Source organism: Leptosomus discolor, chromosome Z, assembly GCF_034619465.1.
Source record: "Leptosomus discolor isolate bLepDis1 chromosome Z, bLepDis1.hap2, whole genome shotgun sequence".
In the NCBI taxonomy this organism is placed as follows: domain Eukaryota; kingdom Metazoa; phylum Chordata; class Aves; order Leptosomiformes; family Leptosomidae; genus Leptosomus; species Leptosomus discolor.
The window spans coordinates 32,773,646-32,798,145 of record NC_141419.1 but is presented as its reverse complement, the minus strand read 5'-3'; the positions used below and the strand labels follow the sequence as shown (position 1 = coordinate 32,798,145).

Here is a 24,500-nt window from a genome sequence, read left to right as displayed (position 1 = left end):
TTTACCAGTACAGCACTTTGTAAATTAATGAGGAATGACTCTGCCATCAAAAGGGATTGATCTTTATTTTCCCAAGGCTACTCAGTTACCTGTTCCACATTTTTTTATGCTGTACACCAGTTTGTCTTACTTGAAAACTGTGAAAAATGGTGTGAAGACAGAGGCTCATTCTTCAGATGTATATCCATCACACCATAGCTGTTGCTTCTCCTGGTGGGCTGACTGCAGTGTTGACTATTCTGAGTATTTCTTTTCAAATTCCCCAGAGTGCTGGCAGTAACACGGGCATAAAAAAAATGCCTATTAGCTCAGGGAGCTGTGCTTTCAGGTATTTGTGCAAGAGTCCAAGAGGACACAAGCAGCAACAGCAGAATCTGGAGCAAATACCTACCTGAGCCTTGCTCCTTCCCATAGGCTCCAGTCAAAAGGTAGCTTGTTTCAGTGAGTTCACTGTGCAGAGAGGATTAATACAAATTAGCTGCCCTAAGAAGATTATCCACACATACAGAATGCATTCTGAAAGCTCAGGGATTTCATTTTACTCCCTGCTTTAATTTTACTCAAGAGTTCATGAGGAAAAATGTTGTTTTCTGTCTCACTTACTCCATAGAAATTGTGTACTACTGTACTAGCTTACTATCTCACCTCCTTTCATGCATTTTTTTTCCAAATGAGAGGTAGGAGAAGATAAATGAGTGATTCAAGTTACAGAGAAGAAACAGAAAGCAGAGACTTGAGGCTGTTCACTGTAAGGCTCCAGTCACCTTGGTCCTCTGCTTTCTAGTGAAATAAATTAATATGAGTTTTGCTATTCTAAAGAAGAAAAATCAGTCTCAATTCTGAAAATCAGTACTTACCTCTGAGACAGGTAACATTTTGAGACATCATAATTTTTCACTCATTGTGAGGAGTTGTACAGAGCTATTCACTCCAAAGGAAAAAAAAACCTCATCAGTGTTTTGCAGCACTATCAGGCAAAGAAAGAAATCCTTTTTATAGGTGGTACAATATCTATACTTTAGCATAAGCAAATTGAACTGCAAATAGTTCTGTCTGCAGTTTCCTTTTTTCTGGAGTCCTAATGCTAATTCTGTATTGGTTAATGGTATCAGAAGTCAAAATGCACAAGAAATGTACAAGCATGAGAATTTATAGCTCAGCTCTTCAGCTTAGCTGGGCTAACAGAACAATCCTTAGAATATAATATTTATAATTCACATGTTATAGCTCTTCTACAACACAGACTAATTGGTAAATAGTGGCAGATTCAATATTTCAGAAAAGTTTGAGGTGGTTCATTGTACTTGTATTCCTTTTTGTCCTATTGTCAGGAAAAAAAGTATAAAAATGCAGTTTGATATTGTGCCAAAAAAGCAACTGTTTTTCCTAAGATAATAAAAGCATAAGCATCCATGGAGACAATGATTTTCTGATGTTTGCTAGAAGCAGTGACTATATTGTGACTTTGGCAGATGGAGTTCAATGTAAGCTGATGTTTATAAACAAAATAGTTATTGATGAAATGTCACCATATGTTTGTATTGCTTATATAATGTGAAACACACCATCATTTCCTCTGTTTGGAAAAATTTTCTTGGGAGATTGGGAAAAGTTGTCAAACCACTCACGAGCAAACCATTAAGAGATTTCTTCTGTGGGATTACAGACAAGTATTAGATAGATTTCCTTGGATGAAGAACTTGTGAAAGATGGAGCGTCCAGAGATTTGGTAGCTTTTTCATTGTTTGTAATGAGTTACGTAGAAGAAGAATTGAAGTAGCAAGAATAGGGTTATGAATATACATAGATTGGTTTAATAGAAAAGAATATGTTACATACTTATAAAAGAGAACACAGGGCAAAACAACACTTCTAATCTCGTTTGAAAATAGGGAATCATAACTATGTTTTTTGTAGTTTAAAGATGTCCCTTGTTAATGCTGGTAGGATATGCAAAGGGAGCATTTTCCTATTAGATAATTAATTTGGTTATCATTATTGATTAATATGTGCTAGAGTACCACATCCATCCAATCTAGGCATGAGTATACATATGATATTCAGCAGTGCACGTGTGCATGTAACAAAAAGACAGTCCCTAGCACAAGCAAGAAAAAATGAGGATACCATAAATAAAGAGTTGAAAGAATTATGACAGCTAATGAGAATTTCATAGAAACACATTAATGACTATTATATATGAAGATCTAATGAAGATTATGTCTAAACCTTTAATGACTGGTAAAGGGACCAGGAGCACATGTGGTGTTCTCCTCTATCCTTCCAGTTGCAGAGGTTGATGAGGGAAGAAACAGGAAGACCCAGCAGATCAGTAACTGGCTCCAAGCTGGTGTCACCAGCAGAATTTTGGGGATTTTGATTATGGGTTGGCCTACACTAAACCAGGCCTGATGGTGACAGATGGGGTACACCTGTCTCAAAGAGGGAAAAGGATCTTTGTGCAGGCCTTAGCAGGGCTCATTGAAAGAAATTTAAACTAGATTTGAAGGGGGAAAGCAATAATATCAGGCTCACTGAAGATAAGCCTTGGAGTGGCAGGCCAGTGTTAGAGGGACAGTGTGCTATCAGGGTCCTTCAGTCTGCAATATGATATGCTGAGTACACTGGAGCACGTTTGAAATGTCCCTGTACTAATGCACTCAGCACCCTAGCCATCTCAGAGTCCCTTGAGAGGCAGTCCTGAAGGGCAAAGGAGTCCAGAAAGGCTGGACATTCTTCAAGAAGGAAATCTTAAGGGTGCAGGAACAGGCTGTCCCTATGTGCCAGAAGACAAGCCAGCAGGGAAGAAGACCAACCTGTCTGAACAGAGAGCTTTGGCTGGAACTCAGGAAAAAAAGAGTTTATGACCTTTGGAAGACAGGGCAGGCCACTTAGGAGGACTGCAAGGATGTCATGAGGTTATGCAGGGATAAGATTAGAAGGGCGAAAGCCCAACTAGTGCTTAATCTGGTACTACAGTAAAAGAAAAAAAAAAAGTTTCTCTAAACACATTCCCAACAAAAGGAGGGCTAAGGAGAATCTCCATCCTTTATTGGATGCAGAGGGAAATATAAGGATGTGACAAAGGATGAGGAAAAAGCTGAGGTACTTAATGTCTTCTTTGCCTCAGTCTTTAATAGTGAAGACCAGTCGTTCTCACAGTACCCAGACCCCTGAGCTGGAAGACAGGGACGGGGAACAGAATGAAGCCACCATAATCCAAAGGGGAATGGTTAGTGACCTGCTACACCACTTAGACACACACAAGTCTGGATGGAATCCACTCAAGGGTACTGAGGGACCTGGCAGAAGTGCTCACCAAGCCACTTTTCCATCATTTACCAGCAGTCCTGGCTAACAGGGGAGGTCCCAGTTGACTGGAGGTTAGCAAATGTGATGCCCACCTACAAGAAGGACCAGAAGGAGGATCTGGGGAACTACAGGCCTATCAGCCTGACCTTGGTGCTGGGGAAGGTTATGGAGCAGATCATCTTAAGTGCCATCACACAGCACATACAGTTCAACCAGGTGATCAGGCCCAGTCAGCACCAGTGTATAAAAGGCAGGTGCTGCTTGACTAACCTGATCTCTTTCTATGACAAGGTGACCCTCTTAGTGGATGAGGGAGAGGCTGTGGATGTCATCTGCCTAGACTTTAGTAAAGTCTTTGACACCGTTTCCACAGCATTCTCCTGGAGAAACTGGCTGCTCATGGCTTGGGCAGGTGTACTCTTTGCTGGGCAAAAAACTGGGTGGCCGAGCCCAAAGCGTTGTGGTGAATGGAGTCAAATCCACAGCGGCCAGTCACAAGCTGGTGTTCCCCAGGGATCAGTACTGGGGCCAGTCAGTTTCTCTATCAATGATTTGGATGAGGGGATTGAGTGCTCCCTCAGGAAGTTTGGAGATGACACCAAGTTGGGCAGGTGTGTTGATCTGGGCAAGGGTAGGAAGGCTTTGCAGAGGGATCTGGACAGGCTCGATCAATGGGTCGAGGCCAATGCTATGAGGTTCAACAAGGCCAAGAGCCAGGTCCTGCACTTTGGCCACAACAACCCTGCTGCAGCGCTAAGGTTTGGGGAGGAGTTGATGGAGAGCTGCCAGGCAGAGAGGGACCTGGGAGTGTTGATTGACAGCTGGCTGAACATGAGCCAGCAGTGTGCTCAGGTGGCCAAGAAGGCCAATGGCATCCTGGCCTGTATCAGCAGGAGCAGAGAGGTGATCATTCCCCTGTACTTGGCACTGGTGAGGCTGCATCTCGAGTACTGTGTCCAGGTTTGGACCCCTCACTGCAAGAAAGACCACTGAGGTGCTGGAGCATGTCCAGAGAAGGGCAACGAGGCTGGTGAATGGTCTGGAGAACAAGTATTGTGAAGAGCAGCTGAGGGAACTGGGGTTGTTTAGTTTGGAGACTGAGGGGAGACCTTATCACTCTCCACAACTACCTGAAAGGACGTTGTAGTAAGGGGGGTGTCGATCTCTTCTCCCAGGTCACAAGCGATAGGACAAGAGGAAATGGCCTCAAGTTGCACCAGGGGAGGTTTAGACTGGACATTAGGAAAATTTATTTACTGAAAGAGTAGTCAAACATTGGAACAGGCTACCCAGGGAAATGGTGGAGTGACTATCCCTGGATGTAAAAGCCATGTAGATGTGGCGCTTAGTGCCATCATTTAGTGGTGGACTTGACAGTGTTAGATTTACGGGTGGATTCAATGTTTTTTTGCATCTTTTCCAACCTGAATGATTCTATGATTCTATGAATTTGTGGAAAATGAAGAAATATGCCACATTCCAATACTTCTTCCCTGACTGCCCATGTCCAACCACTGCCAAGAGCAAGATACTCGTGTAAATGGGCCTTTGGTCTGACTTAGTATGCCTGTTTCTGTATTCTTAGTCCAGTCAATCTTACCATATTATAAAAAACTGCAGAGATTTTACACTGCTTTAGCTTCTCCCACCTCCCCAAATCACTTATTACCTACCTGACATCAACCTTTAAATGCAGCCTGGGAAAAGGTCTTCAGATGATCGTGCTGGTTAAGAGAAAGTGATGCTGGTGCCAGTCATTTCTGCAGAAAAGTTATTGATGTGTTTAATGACTATCTAGAACACTTAGGATTAATGCTATTCATATTAATGTAAGTAAACTGTTCATTTCTATGCTTGTTTGCATATTCTGGACAAACCTTTCAGAGAAGTCACCAAAATGGACTTGGAAATGTAGGAGAACCATGACTGTACAGCTTCAGGTTTTACTTGGCTATAATATGCCTATAATATGCGTTTTTGTGACAGCAGTTAAATTTAGGTTCACATAAAACTTTGTGTAAATATTGGATTATCATCAGAGTTCACAATGTCAACTAATGCAGCTTTCCCATATGTTCATTCCAATATCTTTAAAGCTAATTAGCTAGAGTCATAGCGGGGAATGAGTTTTGTGGTAGGACTCATTTGCATATAGATGGCTACCACTTGAGCTGGCCTAGAGAAATGGAGATTTTTGTGTAGTGCTGGCAGGTATGTCATAAACGAGCAGAATATCCTTCATTTCTGATGGAGCATGTGGAGGTTAAGTGAGATACCAGAAAGTATCTAAAATGGCACCACCATATGTGTGTTTAGGCAACTGAATTCCAGTGGGTGTATCGTGTTATCATTATGGTTTTCTTCTTGGCATTGCATAAGAGAATCATACTGAATATTACAAGTACTGAGTTTCCATCATAGACTAAAATAGATCAAAACTATAGTTTCAGTATTAGTCTCTACAAAGTGTGAGAATGCATATTCAGTATGTACATTGCAGATAGGCTGGAGCCACAGACAGTGCTCACAATCTCTGCCATAAATCTGCACTGAGTCATTTTATATCACTGCTGCTTAGTCCAGAGCATGACACTCATATTTGTGTGGTTTTGTAGATGCCAAAACTATTTCCCTTTCATGTCTTCAACCTCAGTGGGTAGTTCTGCATTGCTTTGAAATATGGAAGCTAGATTTACAGATACATTGGAGTTCCTCACTTCCACTGATTTTTGGAAGGTCAGCATTTGAAAGTCAGATGCTGATTCCAATTTACAAAATAGGAAATGGAGATCCAATCTGCAACATCTGTAATGCATCGTGGAGTTAAACTAGTGAGAAAAAGGGGTTTGCCCTGCTGCACTGTGAGCTTGAGTTTGGCCTTATATTTTGGGGACAGTTGTCTTGGGGAGTGGGATGAGGCAGTACAACCCGAAGGTGAAGAGATGTCAAGCAGATGGATCAAGGTTTCTCAGGAGACATCTGGCAATCTCAGTGTGTAATTCTTCATGGTCCTTGGCTACAGCCGCTCATGTTGCCTTGCTCGTCCTAGACTCTTGCTGTTTGATGCAAGACCAAAATGAGGCCCTGTCATAGTTTGAGCCCACCCAGCTGGCAACAAAAGCCCCCCACAGCCGCTCGCTCACCCCTACCCTGTCCCCTGAGGGATGGGGAGGAGAAAATGCAACCAAAAGGGCTTGAGGGTCGAGACAAAGGACAGGGAGGGCTCACTCATCAGTTATGGTCACGGGCAAAAGACAAACTTGACTTAGGGATAACAACACACATTTAATACAAACAACTGCCACCATCAAGGATAACGGGAGATACAACCAGGTCTTAAATACAACACACCTTCCCCCCCCTCCCCTCCGGTCTCCCCGGGCTCAGCTCTGCTCCCTCTTCCCCCCCAGCAGCGCAGGGGGCAGGGAATGGCGGTCACAGTCCGGCCGGCACAAGGTGTCTCCGCTGCTCCTTCCCCCTCAGGGAGAGGGGCCCTCGCAGCCCTCCCCTGCCCCACCGCGGGGTCCCTCTCCCGGCAGACAGCCCTCCAGGAACTGCCCCAACGCGAGTCCTTCCCGCGGGGCCGCAGCTCCCCAGAACCCCCCAGCGCGGGGCCCTCCCGGGGCTGCCGCCCTCCCACCGACGGGCGGCTCCAGCGCGGCCGCAGCCGCGCTCTGCTCCGGGCCCGGTCCCTGCTCCTCCGGCCCGGGGCCCTCCGCGGGCTGCAGGGCGACCTCTGGGCCACCGCTGGGCTCCAGGGGCTGCAGGGGCTCAGCCGCCACCCCACCGCGGGCCGCAGGGGAACCTCTGCTCCGGCACAGCTGCCCCTCTCCTGCCTCACTGACCGGGGGTCCGCAGGGCTCTCTCTCTCCCAACCCCCTTCTCTCTCCCACTCACCAACACAGACAGACAAAACTGAGACAGCAACTACGGCTTCTTTCACTCTGAAATAGGCATTCGCAGAGGTGTCACTGGTCTGGCCTTGGCCAGAGGCAGGTCCGAAATTGGAGCCTGGGGAGCTTCTAGAAGCCTCTTGTACAGGAGCCACCTTTGTAGCCCCCTCCCCCATTGCCAAAACCGCACCAAAACCTGCCAGACACCAAACCACCACACGCCCAATGTTGAAGTACAGTGTGACCTGGTACAGTACTGCGTGAACCAACTTAGGTATTAATTTCTGTACATTTTGCAGACTCGTGCAAACTCAGACTAATGTAAAGCTTTTGTTGTGATTAAATACAGTTGTTAATCATGGCTAATCTCTCAGGATGGCAATTCAGGAAGTACTTTGTCATTCAGTGCTGTTTATGAAGCATTCATTTATGGAGCTTTATTCCAGCTGAGTCTACTGCTTGAATTATACACCGGCCACTCAGAAAGGGTTACCTAGGCAACCCTTCAATTGGTCCTTTTCTGCTCAAATTTTACCTCAGTCATCATATTTCAAAGCTGAACATCCATCTCAGATGGATTTTCCCACCCCAACAGCATCTACTAGAATGGAAAAGGAATGGCTTTGGGTTTTAGGAAGTAGCCCCACAAACTTCTGCAGCAGTTCAGTGCCCCAAAAGTCAGGCTTCAATAGATCACAGCAGTGAAGTACATTACCTGCCTGCTTTGGTAAAGAGCTGAAAGCTAAAGCCGAAAGCTAGCCTTTTAAGCTGTTCAGGAGTATCTTAAGTACTGTGTGGAACATGACAAATTGTGCCTATGTACAATTTTTTAAATCTTTTCATGATTATATCTATTATGACCGCTTCACTTTACTGTCATCCTACAGTCATGCAACTTGGGAGTTTCACAGAGTGTAGTGGCTAACAAAATATTGTCTTCTGTTGACATCAACACAGTTGTCGAAGTAGCTGCAGCCTGTCTAATGTGTCAAGAGGTAAACAAGGATTTGCTTCCAGTCCATCGGTGTCAGGTGATACAGTCATAGTGGAAGAGCCTGAGCTAAGAGTTGGGCTTGCTTCTGTAGGTACTGATCACTTCAGGTAGCTGAGTAGTTGAAAAAGTCAGGATTTCATAACAGTAGAATAATTAAGACAGGCTCTTCAATTAAAACTAGCAGTAAGTAGAAAATGTTATGAACAATACCAACATATGGTGACATTTCATCAATAATTCTTTTGCCTAGAAAAAGAAAACTGATGTGGTCATTCAAATATCTGCTTCTTTTAGCATTGTCAAAGATTTATGTAAGCAATCTTAAGACAGTGCAGTAACTGACCAGAAACCTATATTACAGATCTATGGGAAGAGTAACTTGCACACTGCAGAGGACTGAATTCTCAATTATTATCTTTTTGCAAAAGAGGAAAACAAGAACTCTACATGAAGAAGTAGTTGTATACCTCTTATGGTCTCAAACAAACACCGTTTTCACCAGGTTTCTTCTTGGATCAAGCTTCTTTTGACCCAGGGCCCAGCTCTCACTGGGCTCTCTAGGAATCTTTCCACAGGCCTAATAGGGTTTGCACTACACACATCCATATGAAAGAACCATTTAGGCCTTTTTTTTGTCATTTTCTTATTCTGTGGTATAAGTTAGAATCATGTGCAATTCTGGAGACATTGCCTACCTATGTTAAAAATTAAAAAGTGATTTTAATACATACACCCAAAAGGCTGAATCATGCTCACTTGGCTTTCTTTGTGTGGCAGTCTGAGAGGGCTCCATTTGGTTAGCAGAAGCAGTCTAAGGAAAGAGAAGTGTTTGGCAGCCAAAAGGTTTTCTATAGTGGGAGAAGGTCCCTCTACACCTACCTGTAATAGAGACGACGAGTGAACAGCATACACAGAAAAGGAGACTAGAGATTGATATGATCAGCTACACAAAATGGGAGAAGAATGTCTTTCCTTAAGTTTTAGCACCAAGTTGTTAAGAAGACTGCTGCCTTGTGACTGGCCTAAACACAAAAGGCTTAGGCTGGAGATAAGGAGAAGCCTTTTCCTCACGAGGACAACACAGTGGTGGAGTGGGAGCTCAGCGAGGTTAGGCCGTCTCCATCCTTGGTGGTTTCACAAATTGACTGGGCAGAGCTCTGAGTAGCCTAGTCTGACCCCTCCAGCTGAGAAGTGGAACTCCCCAGGTCCCTGCCAGCCCAAATTGTCCTGCAGTCCCATGAACAAGAAAATACATCTATCTATCTATCTGTCTATCTATCTATATCTCTTAAATAGAAACTTTTAAAGTTACTTACAAAAACTTGCAGTTAGAGGTATGTGTACATATATATATATGCACACATCTATGTATTTCCATTTATATGCATGTGTATGTGTGTGTGTGTACACACACACATACACACATATATCTCTATCTACCTCTGTCTCTGTCTCTATCCCTGTCTCTGTGTATGTGGCCAGGCTTGATGCAGTCCAGACCAGTTTTTGATCCCTGACTAGACTAGCCCATATCCCAAGGGAGAGCCTGTGGGAAGTCACAGGAGAGGTACAAGGTTCCCCCCAGGGAATCCCAAAGGACCAGCATCACTGGTCTGCATAGCCGCACAAGGATGTCCTCAGGCAACCTGTGCTGCAGGGATACCTCATAGTCTGGCCAAAATCTTTTTGCTGTGTCCTAGCTAATCTTGTTAGGTAGGTGTGGTGTTAATGCACTGTTTTCGGACCCCATGGGTTCTCACTGAAACACAGCACAGTCCTCAGGACTCATCTTTAAAGAATCCCTAACCTCCTTAATCCATTCAATATTCTGCTCACTGTGGCTTTTCTTACAGAATGAAGAGGATGAGGACCAGCCTCTCAGCCTGGCCTGGCCTGACACCCCACGCAAGCAGCTCACCTACCTTATTGTATTACCCATTGTTTTTCCACTGTGGGCTTCCCTCCCTGATGTCAGAAAACCTGTAAGTAACTTACTGTAAGTTGGTGTGTTCAGCACAACAGGGTGGCTCTCTAGCTAATTGCCAAAAAGGGACTGTAGTGGATTTATGTAAAAATAGAGCTAATTATTTTTTTTAATAGTTTCTTCTTTGAAGAAGGTGTCATGACATCAGTCTGCAAATCTTCAAATGGGTGCTTATGGGCAACTGGTTGGTAATAACTCTATACAGATTGCCATTCATGTTCATTAATACTTCATGACAGAAAGTGAAAACTCTTAAAACTTCTTTGGGGCCTTCACATCTGCATTTCTAGTCCTCCACTGAATATCACATAAGTGCTGAGAAAGTCTGTCCATCTGCAGTGCCCTAAAGGGTACAACTGGAAAGATTTTAGACTGTCAAAATTTTCTCTGTGGTTCAAAACTAATGATACGCATTTCTCTTAAAGCGTGTTCTACTAGATCTTTGTCTTCTACTTGTTATCTTTTAATTTCTGTACTATAATGAAATCTTAAGTCCTTTCATGTGTAAAATACTTGTTAGTTTAGTCCCAAACACAGCTTGAAGTAATCTAAGACTTATTATTAACACAAATGACTTATTGTGACAAATTATCAAGTCTTACCACTTTATTTTCACATACACAAATGAACCTGACTGGGGAGGCTCATGGAAGGTAAAAGAAAAAAAGTAAAGAGCTGAAAAAAATCCTTCAGTAGTGTTTTAATCTCTTTTCCTTTCTGGATCAAAAATAGATTTGAAACCGCTGCAAGAGGGGGATGTGCAGCTTACAAGGTTATAAATCAACACCCTGAGTCCTTTTTTCGCCTCACACACACAGAAAAATTTTGCCATCCCACACACTGAAAAACTGCAATTCAGTGCAAGAAACAAGCTAAAATAAGACCTCTGATTTGTTTTTAGATAAAGGTTTCTCAAAGGATATAAACAGACATTTTCCCTTCCAATCTTTAAGCTTTCTTTTCTTAAAGTTTTCAAAAAACTCTGGTAAACAGTTTTTGTTTGTAACACAGAGAACATACTACATGAATTTCAAGATTGTTTATTTCTGTGTTTATACCCTCCTTTTATCATTCAAAATCATCCCTGTAGTTTTTTTTCGTAATTTGGCCCCAAATGCTAGGAAACAAGTGTGTGCATTATTTTGAATTTTGAAAATCTGAAGTTAATGTCAATAGACATGTAGAATGATAGCATGCATTGGGCTGGAAGGGACCCCCAAAGTCATCTAGTCCAGCTCCCCTGCAGTGAGCAGGGACATCTTTAGGTAGAACAGGTTGCCCAGAGCCCCATCACACCTGATCTTGAATGTCTTCAGGGATGGGGCCCCCATCACCTCTCTGGACAAACTGTTCCAGTGCTTCACCACCCTTATGGTAAAGAACTTCTTCCTAATATCCGATCTAAATCTACCCGTTTCTAGTTTAAAACCATTGCCCCTTGTCCCATAGCTTCGTGCCCTTGTAAACAGTCCCTCCTCACCTTCCCTTTAGGCCCTCCACAGGTACTGGTAGGCCTCTATAAGGTCTCCCCAGAGTCTTCTCCAGGCTGAACAACTCCAACTCTTTCTTCATAGGGGAGGTGCTCTAGCCTCTTGATCATTTTTTTGGCCCTCCTCTGGACCCTTTCCAACAGGTCCATGTCTTTCTTGTGCTCTGGGCCCCAGAGCTGGACAGAGCACTCCAGGTGAGGTCTCACCAGAACAGAGTAGATCTGGCCACGCTCCTCTTGATACAGCCCAGGCTGCAATTGGTCTTCTGGGCTGCAAGCGCACGTTGTTGGCTCATATCCAGCTTTTTGTCCACCGGTGCCCCCAAGTCCTTCTCAGCAGGGCTGCTCTCTATCACATCATCCCCCAGCTTGTTTTGATTATGAGAATTACCCCCACCCCGGTGCAGGACCTTGCACTTGGCCTTGTTGAACTTCATGAGATTCACATGGGCCCACCTCTCCAGCTTGTCCAGGTCCCTCTGGATGGCATCCTGTCCCTCAGGCGTGTCAACTGCACCACTCAGCTTGGTGTCATCTGCAAACTTGCTCAGGGTGCACTCGATCCCGCTGCCTTATCCAATATTCTGTACTGTACGAATGAGAACAGTTGTTGCAATGAGGGTTTTGGGAAGTGAATATCTCAAAAAGTTGTGTGCTAGTGTGTGATGTGTGTGATTATTAACAGTAGTATTGTTTACAACAGAACTGGCATGCTGACATCCTACAGCTAAAATACCCTGCTGTAACGCAAAAAATAAGCACAATCGTATATGCCAGATACATCAGTGGGCAACAGAGTTTTAAAATTTCATTCACTGAAAGGAGTAGCTTCTTATACAGAAGTAAAATAAATGTAATTTATATTTATATGTAGTAATAACAGAAGAGGTAACAGGCTGTACCAGTATGACAAGCTGCTTACTTTGAACATTGCTGTCAAAGAATTAACCAGATGGTTGCATAAACTGTCTTAATTTTTCATGGACTCTTCATTAGTGTGTTTGTCTCAAATATTCTCACTTACGCCTGTGTTCCATCCCTGCTATTCCCTTCCTAACAAAAACCGAACCCAGTATCACAGCTCAGCATGTGCATCAGAAAACAACTTTCTATGAAATTTCTGAGGCAAAAGTTAAAACAAACCTAAAATGATACTTAAACAGATTTTGTAGGTAGGCCTACTATCAGAGGCTTGATTTGCAAGTGTGGTAATTTTAGTCAGAAACCCATATTCTGCATCAGGATGCTCAAATTAGCATGTGGATATATATAAACTGAACACTGGTGTGCTATATACTGATTTGAGAGACCATATGGAGCCTTTGACATCCTCTATGGGTGTCCACTTTTCAAAAATGAGTTCTTTCCTCCTAGAGTCTCTTTTCTAAAGTGTATTTTATCTCCAAATAATGGAGACAGTTTGACTGCATTTGCTTGTACTATACCAAGCTATATTTAGCTCCATGAGACCCAGAAGCTCTAGGAAAATTATTTCATATAGAAGGTCTTTGGTTATAAAGTTAGCAAAATCCTTGCTGCCGTATTATGCTCTGGTGTACACATTTGCAGATTTTTGTATACTTAGAATAGGTTATGCATTAGTTAACTAACTCTCAGCTGATTCAGTAGCTGACATGGTTTAATGTGTGCTTAGTGCCTTAATAAGACCTGCTCACGTTAAGCCAGTGTGTATTAAAATCCTTACTATGACATCGGTAATGTTGCTGGCAGTACATGAGAGGTAGGTGTGCCCTTGGGGAATTTTGTACCTGACTTTTTGTTCGGGTGTTTTGAACAATAACGGACATTTTTCCTGTACCAGTAGCTTATTTCCCCAGTGGCTCTGTAAAGGCCACAAATGTAACTGTCCATCTCCTGCCGTGAAGGATATTGAAAGATTGAAAGGAAAATTACTTGACCAAGGTGGCCCAGTGGGTCAGTGGCAGATATTGAACACCATCTCAATTGTTATTGCAAAAGTTTGTTTTGTGCTGTCCATCCCTTTGTGTTAGAAGCCAGAAAAATCGCTATTGGGGCTCCAGTCCTGCTGTCACTGGACTCATGTGGGGCAGTTTGTTGTAACTGCAGATTTCCATTACCAATGAAGAGGTACAACTTACATGAACTCTTGTTGCCATACAGAGATGCACTGTTACCAAGGGGACAAGGACAAGATGTTCCTGCACAGATCCAGTTACAGGAGCAGGTTCTGAGTAATCAGATTTAAGTACTGTCAAGTATGAAAGGAAAATCAAAGCTTGCAATGCAGATGATACATTTATGTGCAAGACAAACATATGATTCATTCAGGTTGAAGGTAAAGAAAAGATGTTGGTAATAATACTGACTAAAATTATGACAATTCCTTTACAAATTATTAAGCACTCACTATCTTTCAGGGTCAGGCTTTTAGAAGAAAGACCTTTGTACTTGGATCATTCTTGCTACTTAAAGTCCTGTTTTTCAGGCACTGGCATGAAATCAATACAGAAATGTACCAAGAAAAATGTCCTTAAGGTTGCTGATAGACAGGACTGGTAGCAATCCAAACAATCTACAATGAAACTACAAAATTCTTTCTCTTTTGTTAAAAGAAAATAGTGTATGAATTGAATGAGCCATGTCTTTTCTCATTTGTCTGTTACCATGACCACAATAGAACCAACTGGTAATAAACTGGGCTCTCTGTCTTTACAAAGCAGCCATCACAACAGCTACTAGAAAAGGTGGAGAGAATTGTTGCTGTCTGCTGTCTCTGACTAATTCTTCTAGGAAAATGCTTGGAATTGGCAGCTCTCTGTATTTCTGAGTGCTAGGGAGTTGCAGTAAGATAAATCTCAAAAGAATGCTGTCATTAGCTGCAAAATAAGCATGATGATTATTGTGATACTCTGGAAATAAAATCCAGCATCTGAAAAAGAATTGGTACTCTCATTACTACTTTTTAAAAATTTCATGTATATGCAGATTACGTAGCAGCATCTATGGACTCCATTCTTGATTTCATCACCTGTGATATGTACAAACTTTAAATTTTGTCTGTTTTGAATTCAGGTGTTCCCTTTTTTAAAATAGGCAATGGAACTGTTAAGCCTATTAAAGTACTCTTAGTCTTGAACTGCTGCTTATCAGTTAATTTTACTGGGAGATGATTGGCTGAGACAAGCTAGGAATATACAGTAACTGCAAAGTTACTGACTCGTAATTCTTATCCATCCAAATTCTGTGGGTGTCTGACTCAGGCAATGCCTCATTATTTTGCAAGAACCATTTGGTATATTTAGTCGCACTGACAGAGAGCTTTTACTGGCCACTGCAGCCCTTGCTGTATTAGTTTTGCATAAGCCAATGTATTCTTATATCTTGAGTGTTGTATTATTCAAAGTGATTATTCAAATTGCATTGCTATGATGTGGTCTGTGTAGATTTTGTGACCAGCTGCTTATTGCTTCGTCATCTCATTCACCGTATGTGTTGCCAGAAAATTCTGGTTTTTGCAAGGAAGACAAAAAATGTTGAAAGTTGAGAGTTGGCTACTAAGAATGGTGAAAAAGAAGTACTAGTCATTTAGGTTTTTTGAAAAAAGGAAATTGCTGTTTAGATTAATTTATCCCTTCTGGATTCAATTCTGCTTCCACTGGTGTCAGATCACTATTCAAACACCCATTGCTGTGTTCCTTTCAAATTGTGTTCCTTTTCAGATTAAGGTCTTCTGTCCCCCAATGCATGTAGAGTTTTGATTTTAAAATTAAAAGTCCATCTGAGTAGGTTTAAACATCAGAAGCTCATTATCAGATTTTCTGATTTGATAAAAATTTAGAACTCTGTTTTGAAAAGTAACTCTGTTTGCTCTCTAAAGAATTGAGAAGCAGTTAAGAAGCATATCAACCAAAGTACCCTGGGCAGATCTAGAAACAGTGCTTGTGACAAGAATGGAAATTATACGAAAAGGATGTTTTGAGGTGCCATTGTGGCTATTTATGCCTATATTTAAAGATAATTCTTTTAAAACACCTAATGGAATTATGTTCTTACTCCAACAGAAGTGCATTTATTTATTTATATATGAAGGGGCTTGGGAGTGTTGTTAAATCTGTACCATCTTTAATGTGTGTTCCTATGTATATTCAATCATGGAGTTGTACAGGTCATGTTAGTCAATGTCTATGAGCTCAGTTTTCAGGAGGGCATTTAGCATTATGTAAGAGCCCACAGGGAGTAAGTGTTCTGTAGCACAGGCTACAGCTGCACCTGCTGCTAGAGCAGATACGGACCTTTTAATTGTCCCCTCCTGTAGATGAGTGTGCACAATTGACATTGCTGACTTTATGTTTCTCCCATCAGTAATGACCTGATCTCATTCCATTTACATCAGCAGAAAGAGTCTACACAATTTCAATGAGCTGCAGACCACCCTCGCTCTTTTCTGGTTCAGCTGACAAAAGACAGGGTCATTCCTGCATGACCAGCTCTAATAGACAGCCCAGTTCACTGAGCACCTCTTACTCCACAGTGACCCATGCTGATCAGTTCCTAAACTTGAGACTGACCCATATAAATGCCCCTTGTGGCTGTTATACAAGAAAAGCTGGCTGCGCAGCTCTGTAGACTCCTTAAAAAAGAGGGCTTTACCATGGCTTGAGCAAGCTGAACTGCCAAAATCCTAATAGTATATCGTCTCCAAAAGTCATGTTCAGGGAAAGCCTCGCAGTCCTGTCTGTTCACACAACACCTAGGAATGACCCACATTAAGTCATAATGGCTATTAAGTCTCCTGGTGCACCAGGAGAATGTCCAGCGTTGGAGAGGGGTACAGGGAAGGTGCACTGCCCAAAAATTCTGGAATTCCCTGCAGAGCAAAAAGTGGAAGTGGATTTAGCAAGGACTTAACAGGAAAAGGTAGTGCAGGATTGAGCAGTAGCTGGAACAAATATTCAAAGTGGTATCCTTCTACAAGCAGTCTTACTGGTTATTAATGAAAATTTATAGGATTCTGCTTGTGGCCTGTCAGAAGTCATCTGAGGTGAGGATCTGTGTTCAGAAGGCAGATGTCCACAAAGATTGTGGTTTCATTCAAGACTGGTAGTATTCGTTCACACTACAAATTTCATTTTAAACACCAATTTGATTTAGACAGTGATTGCGTGGTACAGTACTGCAGTCATGTTTCCTTCCTTTAGTAGTTAACTTGATCTCCTTTTGTGACATAGATCTAGGTAGCCAGTAGGAAATATGGATGATGCAAAAGACTGGAAAGTCCATAAACCAAAATAAATCATTAGTCTGAATATAATCCATTCATTGGCTAAAAGAACGCTATATACTCAAAGTCTGAAATTAGTAAGGGAGGCACTGAAAATTAAGTTACTTTGGTGTTACACGGATTTTTTAATCGATTGAAGGGCCTCAGAGTGTTTTACATATTTTTACATAACAAACTTCTCTACAAAAGGCATGGCAAATATGTGCTTAATGTATCTTCTGTACTAATTGAGAAAGTGGGTTGTTTTCCCAAGAAAAGTTGATGCCCTAATAAATTTGAGAGGTGTGTTTTTTCAGTTCCATCATATGGCAGCCTTTGGTATACTGACTGTGAAAGGTGTTGCACAAAGTTGTTGATGTATGAATGAAAGGTGTAGGTAACTGTTTTAGAAATTTGAAAACATTCTTACTGAGTAAGCATGAAGTTATTAACAAATTTAGAAATCAAACATCATTCAGCTAAACATATACACAAACTGCAGCATAACAGACTATGATAAAAATGACAAGCCAAAACTTGCCATTCATCATGCAAGTTGTTAGGAGGCATTATTTTACAACTGAAGTGGTTGGAAGAATGAGGTGTAGGTAAGTATATACCCATGTAGGTAGTCTGTTTCTTACTATTCTTGGCATTTATTTTGATCATCTGATGATGATAAGAATAGCTGGTCAGAACAAGTGATCAGAAAAAGCCACTCTCATTTTGAGAAGCAAATCAGAGTACAGCACATCAGCATTCAACATAGGTGTTCACTGATTCTCTTTGTTTCTGTTTCAGAGCTCAAGAAAATTTTTTCCTATCACATTTTTTGGCTCTATCAGCTGGATTGCATTTTTTTCTTACTTAATGGTCTGGTGGGCACATCAGGTAAGGAGGTGGTACTGGTACAAAATACAAACCGTGCATTGTGTTTTGCACTGTGAGAGATCACTTAGAATCAGAGTCCATCATCTGTCTCATGCTGAGTAGTGCTTTATTTTAGGAGCTGCAACCATGGATGAAGTAAATCACTACTCAGTAGATGGAAAGTAGTTCAGAGAGCTGTGTTTGTCCTGACTACAGGGCTTGATCATTCTGGTAACATCAGAGACATCAGCAACCCCTTGTCAATACGTACTGGTTCTATTTGACAATCTTACCTTTCTTCTGAAACGTGGAAATATGTGAAAATGAGTAATTCTCCAGTCTTTCCTATGTTCTCCAAGCTAGTCTGCAAGCTCCAGGATAATTTTCCTGGTTAAACAGATTTACAGCAAGAAGCATTTCTTTACCACAGGACCTTTTTTTTGCTGTTTTGCTTGAACCCTTTTAGGTTGGAGAGACCATTGGTATTAGTGAAGAAATCATGGGATTGACTATTCTAGCTGCTGGCACATCCATCCCTGACCTTATTACCAGCGTTATTGTAGCACGCAAAGGTCTGGGGGACATGGCTGTATCCAGTTCTGTTGGAAGCAACATATTTGACATCACAGTGGGGTAAGTCCTACAGCAAGAAAATTGTATCTATTTTAACAAGTCTTTTGTTTTTAACATATTGCCATGGTTTTGTAAGGTGTAGCCTACAACAATTTTCTGCTGTTGATGCTTAAAAAGGAGAGTGATGCAAATATGCATGTTACTATTTCAAGTGCTCAGAAGTTTATAGACATTTGCATGACAGAATTGATACAAATTTGTTGCCTAATTCTGTCTTCAATACATTGCAGAGCTGCCTAGGCAAGTGAATTGCACTTTAAAAAGTATGCAAGAGCATTCTTCCAAGAAGGAATTTCTGAAGCTTTTTGTGATTTTGTCAGGTTGCTCTTGTTTGTTTATGTTGCAACTCATTATGCTTAGACTAGAGCTTTCTTTATAAATGATGATCAGGAGCATTCATTGCCTCTGCGGTATTCATATGTTTGCCGTAATAAAAACAGAATGTCATTGTCTTGTGTAACTTGTTCAGGCTGTTGTTGACGTGATTTTTTTATATACCTGGCAAGTCCCAAATTACCAACCAATTCTCTATTAACACAAAGGACCCTTTGTATAGCTCTGACAATGTGAAGCCACATAAGATTGTGCAGAAATGTGCTGTTTACACTTTACTGCTTCACGGCAGCTCTAGGATAATGATGTGTGGCATGCAGTTGGAATTCATATTCCCTTTTGAACTTTTGAGACAAAGCTAGATCAGGTCCATAAATGTTGAAATGTCTCAGTGTTTCAAAAATGTGGAAAGATACAGACAAACTCTGTCTTTATTCCCACATTCATGTCTTCAACACAGGATAGAGGCACTGAGAATCATGTCCATGCTCTCAGTTTCTCCATCTTTGGTTATTTCTTGCTGTCACACACACAGAAGTACAGGTCTAGTCACAGTTGTAGTCCTGAACAGCTTAGCCACAGAACAGATCATGGTTTTTGCTGCCGAATATACCAGCAACAGCACAGGTACAAAAAGAGATCCTGAAGTTAGAGTGGATAGTAAATGGCTTTTTGACTCCATCTGTTAGCTAATAGCAGTACCTTTGGACACAGCAGTAACACGTTTTTCTATAAATCCAGGAGCATAAAGTGTTTGAAATAGCAACTGTAAGCAACAGACCTGCAAAATATAAGAAAATATTATTCACCACCATGTGCTTCAACTTAGAGCACGTACAGTGCTTTACAAAACTTTCACAATGCTTTCTTAATTTTCTTAAAATTTTTAGTCTTTCTGCCAATGGAAATGTTGTCATCCTGTACCAGTCTGCTGAACCTGGTATATTTACAACAGAAATGTCACAATTGAGCTGTAGGCTGGTGTAGTTAGTACTGAGGCTGTAATAAATTATTCTCCCTTGAGCTGCTTATTCAAAGTTTGAATGTTGTGAGCTTCTGACAGATCTCTTCATGCTTTCTAAGCCCTCTAAGCTCCGATCAGTGGCTTAAATATTTATTTCAGCTTGACATCTTCCAGAGGGATGTTGCTTCATTCTGTGGCATTAGAGATGAGAAATGCAATGACAGCATATACAGAAATAGAAATTAAGCTGGAGTTCAGTTCAAGTTCACATTTTAACACAGGTTTATACAGTAAATGTGGATCAAGAGTTTTAAGGGCCAAATTTTGGGGGCAGCACCTTGCAGAGTGCTGGTTCTTCATGGCAAGGACATGTCTTTATGCCACCCACCCTCCTGTCATGCAGGATCTTGGAAAGAGAGTGGAAGTAGATTCATCCATAGATGGTCTGAAATCCAGAAGCTAATGAAAGGGGTCTTCCTGCTCACAGACAGGATGCCAGGTGATTTGTCAGCCAAGGGAAATGCAACTCACCATTGTAACTGGTGGAAGAGTGGGGAGCCTAAATCCCATGTGTTCTCCCCAAGAACCACAAGCAAACTGAGAAATTAGATTATGTATTAGAAGAGTTGAAACTCTTCATGCCTCACGTTATGCAAGAGGCATCTGGTTGTTTTGAAGTGCCTCCAGAAACTTTCTAGTGCCCCTTTCTGCATCTCTGCAATGTTTCCAATGTATTTTTCTGTTTCTTAACAGCCTTCCTCTTCCGTGGCTCCTGTATGCTGTGATTAACAGCTTTGCAGCAGTGACAGTCAGCAGCAATGGTCTGTTCTGTGCGATTGTCCTCCTCTTCATCATGCTGCTCTTTGTCATCCTCTCCATCGCTTTCTGCAAGTGGAGGATGAATAAAATCCTGGGCTTTCTCATGTTTGGGCTTTATTTTGTGTTCCTAATTGTCAGTGTCCTCCTGGAGGACAAAGTTATCCAGTGTCCTGTCTCCATCTAGTGGAAAGTGCTGTTTCTTGAGGAAAAAAAAAAAAAAAAAAATTATTCCAAAAAAAGTATATATAACAAAATGAAACAGCGAAAAACCACAATGGAAAGTTTCTATGAGAATAACATAACCCATGGATTTGTAAATTTCCTCTCCCTCAATTTTAAAAGAGAGAAAGAAATAAAAGGATACAAAGGGTGGATCTCAGAGCTGAAGAATGACCGCTGCTGGACAGTGCAGTCACGTGAAGGGCTGAGTACAGCTGTGCTGAGGTTTCCTTTGTCTGCTGCAGAACATCCTCACCGCTCAGTACTGGAGATGCTGCGCGCACACACGGAAACAGTGAAAGCTGCTGCTTCTCCTATGCCTATGGTGCATACCTGCAGACTTCTCATTCTCTCTAGTAGTATACACAGACACACAGCATACTCAGTTCTTAGAGCTCTCATCTTCTAAGGGGAATGCTAATACTAACTTTGTGGAGGCACCACCCCCCACACACCCTGGTATGAGATTTTTCTGATAATCTGCTGAAACTCCTGAGTGGAAAGCATACACTGATGGCATGAGTCACGGACAGGGAAGAGCTTGTGCATCTCTTCATGTGAGTGAATTTATGTGATGTGATTTCAGCAAAGCCAGGAATTTCATCAGTATTCTGATCCTCTGCATCACAGGTCTGTAGTGGCAGTGAGCAGGATGTTAATGGTGTTTTATTACATCTTGCAAAACTCTTCAGACTCTGGAAACTCTGGCTCTGGCACTGAAGGGGCCATGCTGCCTGGCCGTTTCATAACTGGTGCAGATTTTCATTGCATTCACGTGCAAAGACCAGAATGGGGATACTCTTTCTTCTCTAATAGCAACGCAGCATGCAGAGAGATCACACAACTACTATGTGAACACACCATTTTTTCTAATGCAGCAATACCAACAACAGTACCAATGGCTTTCAGATGCTGTTATCATTATGAGTTTGCCTTTTCATGCTGGGAGAAAAAGGCTAATTTGCTTATGCATAGTATTTCATAAAGAAAATAGAAGTGGTTGTAAAGTGGCAGCCTGAATGCCGAAGTGGATATATGTTTTACAGGCTATCTTTCACTATTACTTGGAGTGTAAGGACCTTCACAGCTACATATAGCTATTGCTGGAAAAGATGCCCAGCTGATGTACAAAGCTGGGGCAGTTCATATTTGCTCTTAAAAATCTTGAAACTAGGTAGGAGAAACTAACAATTTAAATATAGTGGAGCTGCAGGAAACCTACATGAATTTTTTTTCAGTACTGCTGGAAGTGTGAATGTCTAAAGAAGCCCCAGAAGGAGTGAAAATGCAATATTCTGTTACTGAATTCCTGAGAGAAGAAGGTCCAAACCTAGAACAAAAAAAAAAAGAAGGGAGAAAGCAACAAAATTTTCAGCTTTCCTGTAGTTTGGATGATTAAAAAAAAAAAAAATGGGAGGACTGGAATGGGTGTTAAATTTATTTCAGATAATCATCGTTTGTTTGTTCAAGTTTTTTGTGCAGTTAGAGTTCATGAAATTTCAGCACATTTCTGTGACCTGTTTCAGCATTGTTTTGTATTCATATTGTGCTCACAATGGCAATGCTGTGCTCACAGCTGTGTAACAGAAGGCTCAGCACATTTTGTCTTGTCTATTTTGTTGTGTTCCATGCTGTTTGCTTCTCACTCATCCCATTTGTCCTTTACTGTTTCCCTGTTACATGTGTTTGTATATGATGTATCTGGTTAGACAGTAAGGACTTGACAGAAAACAATAGTAGAGAAAACAGTAAAAAATACACATTAAAATTACTAAAATGTTAATATTATGTGATATCATGAAGAAAAAAGTGAGATACTAATGAACAAAAGCAAGAAAACTAGGAGTTACAATGTCTGCTACTCATGTCTTGCCCTAAGGTATTAAGTCCTAGCTACATTAAGAATCAGTATTTGATCTTAACAATACATATGCAACATCTCTTGCTTCTTCGTGCTTTTTAATCTGAGCTTCTCTCATTGTGAGCAAAAATTTGTCTGCATTTAAGATCCTGTCTTAACGAAAGTGCTGCCCACGTCCTAACATTTGTTTCTACGGGTGTACACGACGGAAAGGTAGGTATATACATACCTACGGTGCCCTCTGCTGACAAGAACAGCAAACTTGTGAAAGCAAATCTGTAACCCAAATTCTGAGCTCAAATGAAACAGGTATTCCAAAATACAGAGCTGACTCCACAGTATAATCTGTCCCAGAGGAGTCACCAAATGCTTTTATTTCTGATGGCAGTGCTTAATACAGGCCATCCCTTCCCAAGTCATAGAATCATAGAATCATTCAGGTTGTAAAAGACCTTTGAGATCATCAGGTCCAACCAACAACGCCACTTCACCAAGTACACCCCTAAACCATGTCTCCAAGTACCACATCTAAACGACCTTTAAGCACATTAAGGGATGGTGACTCCACCACCTCCCTGGGCAGCCTATTCCAATGGCTGACAACCCTTTCAGTAAAATATTTTTTCCTAATGTCTAGCTTAAACCTACCCTGGTGCAGCTTGAGTCAGTTCCCTCTTGTTCTATCATTAATTACCTGTGAGAAGAGACCAGCACCTACCTCTCTGCAATGTCCTCTCAGGTAGTTGTAGAGAGAAATGAGGTCTCCCCTGAGCCTACTTTTCTTAAGGCTAAATAGCCTCAGTTCCCTCACCTGCTCTTCGTAAGACTTGTTCTCTAGGCTTTTCACCAGCTTTGTTGCCCTTCTCTGCACTCTCTCCAGCACCTCAGTGTCTTTCTTGTGTTGAGGTGCCCAAAACTGAACACAGTACTCGAGGTGCGGCCTCACGAGTGCCCAGTACAGGAGCACAATCACTTCCCTACTCCTGCTGGCCACACTATTCCTAATACAGGCCAGGATGCTACTGGCTTTCTTGGCCACCTGGGCACACTGCTGACTCATATTCAGACGCTCATCAATCAGCACCCCTAGGTCCTTTTCCACCGGGCAGCTTTCCAGCTACTCACTCCCAAGCCTGTAGTGCTGCGTGGGGTTGTTGTGGCCCAAGTGCAGGACCCAGCACCTGGCCTTGTTGAACCTCATACAGTTGACCTCGGCCCATTGATCCAGCCTGTCCAGGTCCCTCTGCAGAGGGATTCCTACCCTTGAGCAGACCAACACTCCCACCTAACTTTGTGGTGTCTGCAAACTTACTAAGGGTGCATTCTATCCCTTCATCAAGATCTTTGATAAATATGTTAAACAGAAGTGGCCCCAGTACTGACCCCTGGGGAACACCACTTGTGACCGGCCGCCAGCTGGATTTAACTCCATTGATCACCACTCTCTGGGCCCGTCGGTCCAGCCAGTGTTTTACCCAGAAGAGTGTGTGTTCATCCAAGCCATGAGCAGCCAGTTTCTTCACTAGAATTCTGTGGGAAACAGTGTCGAAGGCTTTACAGAGATCAGAGTAAACAATATCCGCAGCATTTCCCTCACCCATCAGGTGGGTCATCTTGTCATAGGAGATCAGGCTCGTTAAGCAGGATCTGCCTTTCATAAACCCGTGCTGACTGGACCTGATCACCTGGATGTTCTGTAAATTACTAATGATGTCACTCAAGATGATCTGCTCCATGACCTTCCCTGGCACCGAGGTCAGACTGACAGGTCTGTAGTTTCCCAGATCCTCCTTTCAGCCTTTCTTCTAGATGGGTGTCACATTTGCTATTCTCCAGTCCACTGGGACCTCCCCAGTTAGCCAGGAAAAGTGAGCAGAATAAGACACA

General features: G+C 42.0%; 1 protein-coding gene across 2 annotated transcripts in view; it reads left to right on the top strand.

Annotated features, from left to right (window-relative positions):
- Window positions 1-20,717, top strand: part of SLC24A2 (solute carrier family 24 member 2) — a 116,946-nt gene extending 96,229 nt beyond the window's left edge. For both annotated transcript variants that reach the window (XM_086479383.1, XM_086479382.1), the window contains 4 exons: window positions 10,053-10,181; window positions 17,716-17,805; window positions 18,251-18,417; window positions 20,468-20,717. In XM_086479383.1, coding sequence (XP_086335509.1) covers window positions 10,053-10,181; window positions 17,716-17,805; window positions 18,251-18,417; window positions 20,468-20,717 — 636 coding nt within the window. The remainder of the gene's footprint in view (window positions 1-10,052; window positions 10,182-17,715; window positions 17,806-18,250; window positions 18,418-20,467) is intronic.
- Window positions 20,718-24,500: the final 3,783 nt, after the last annotated feature.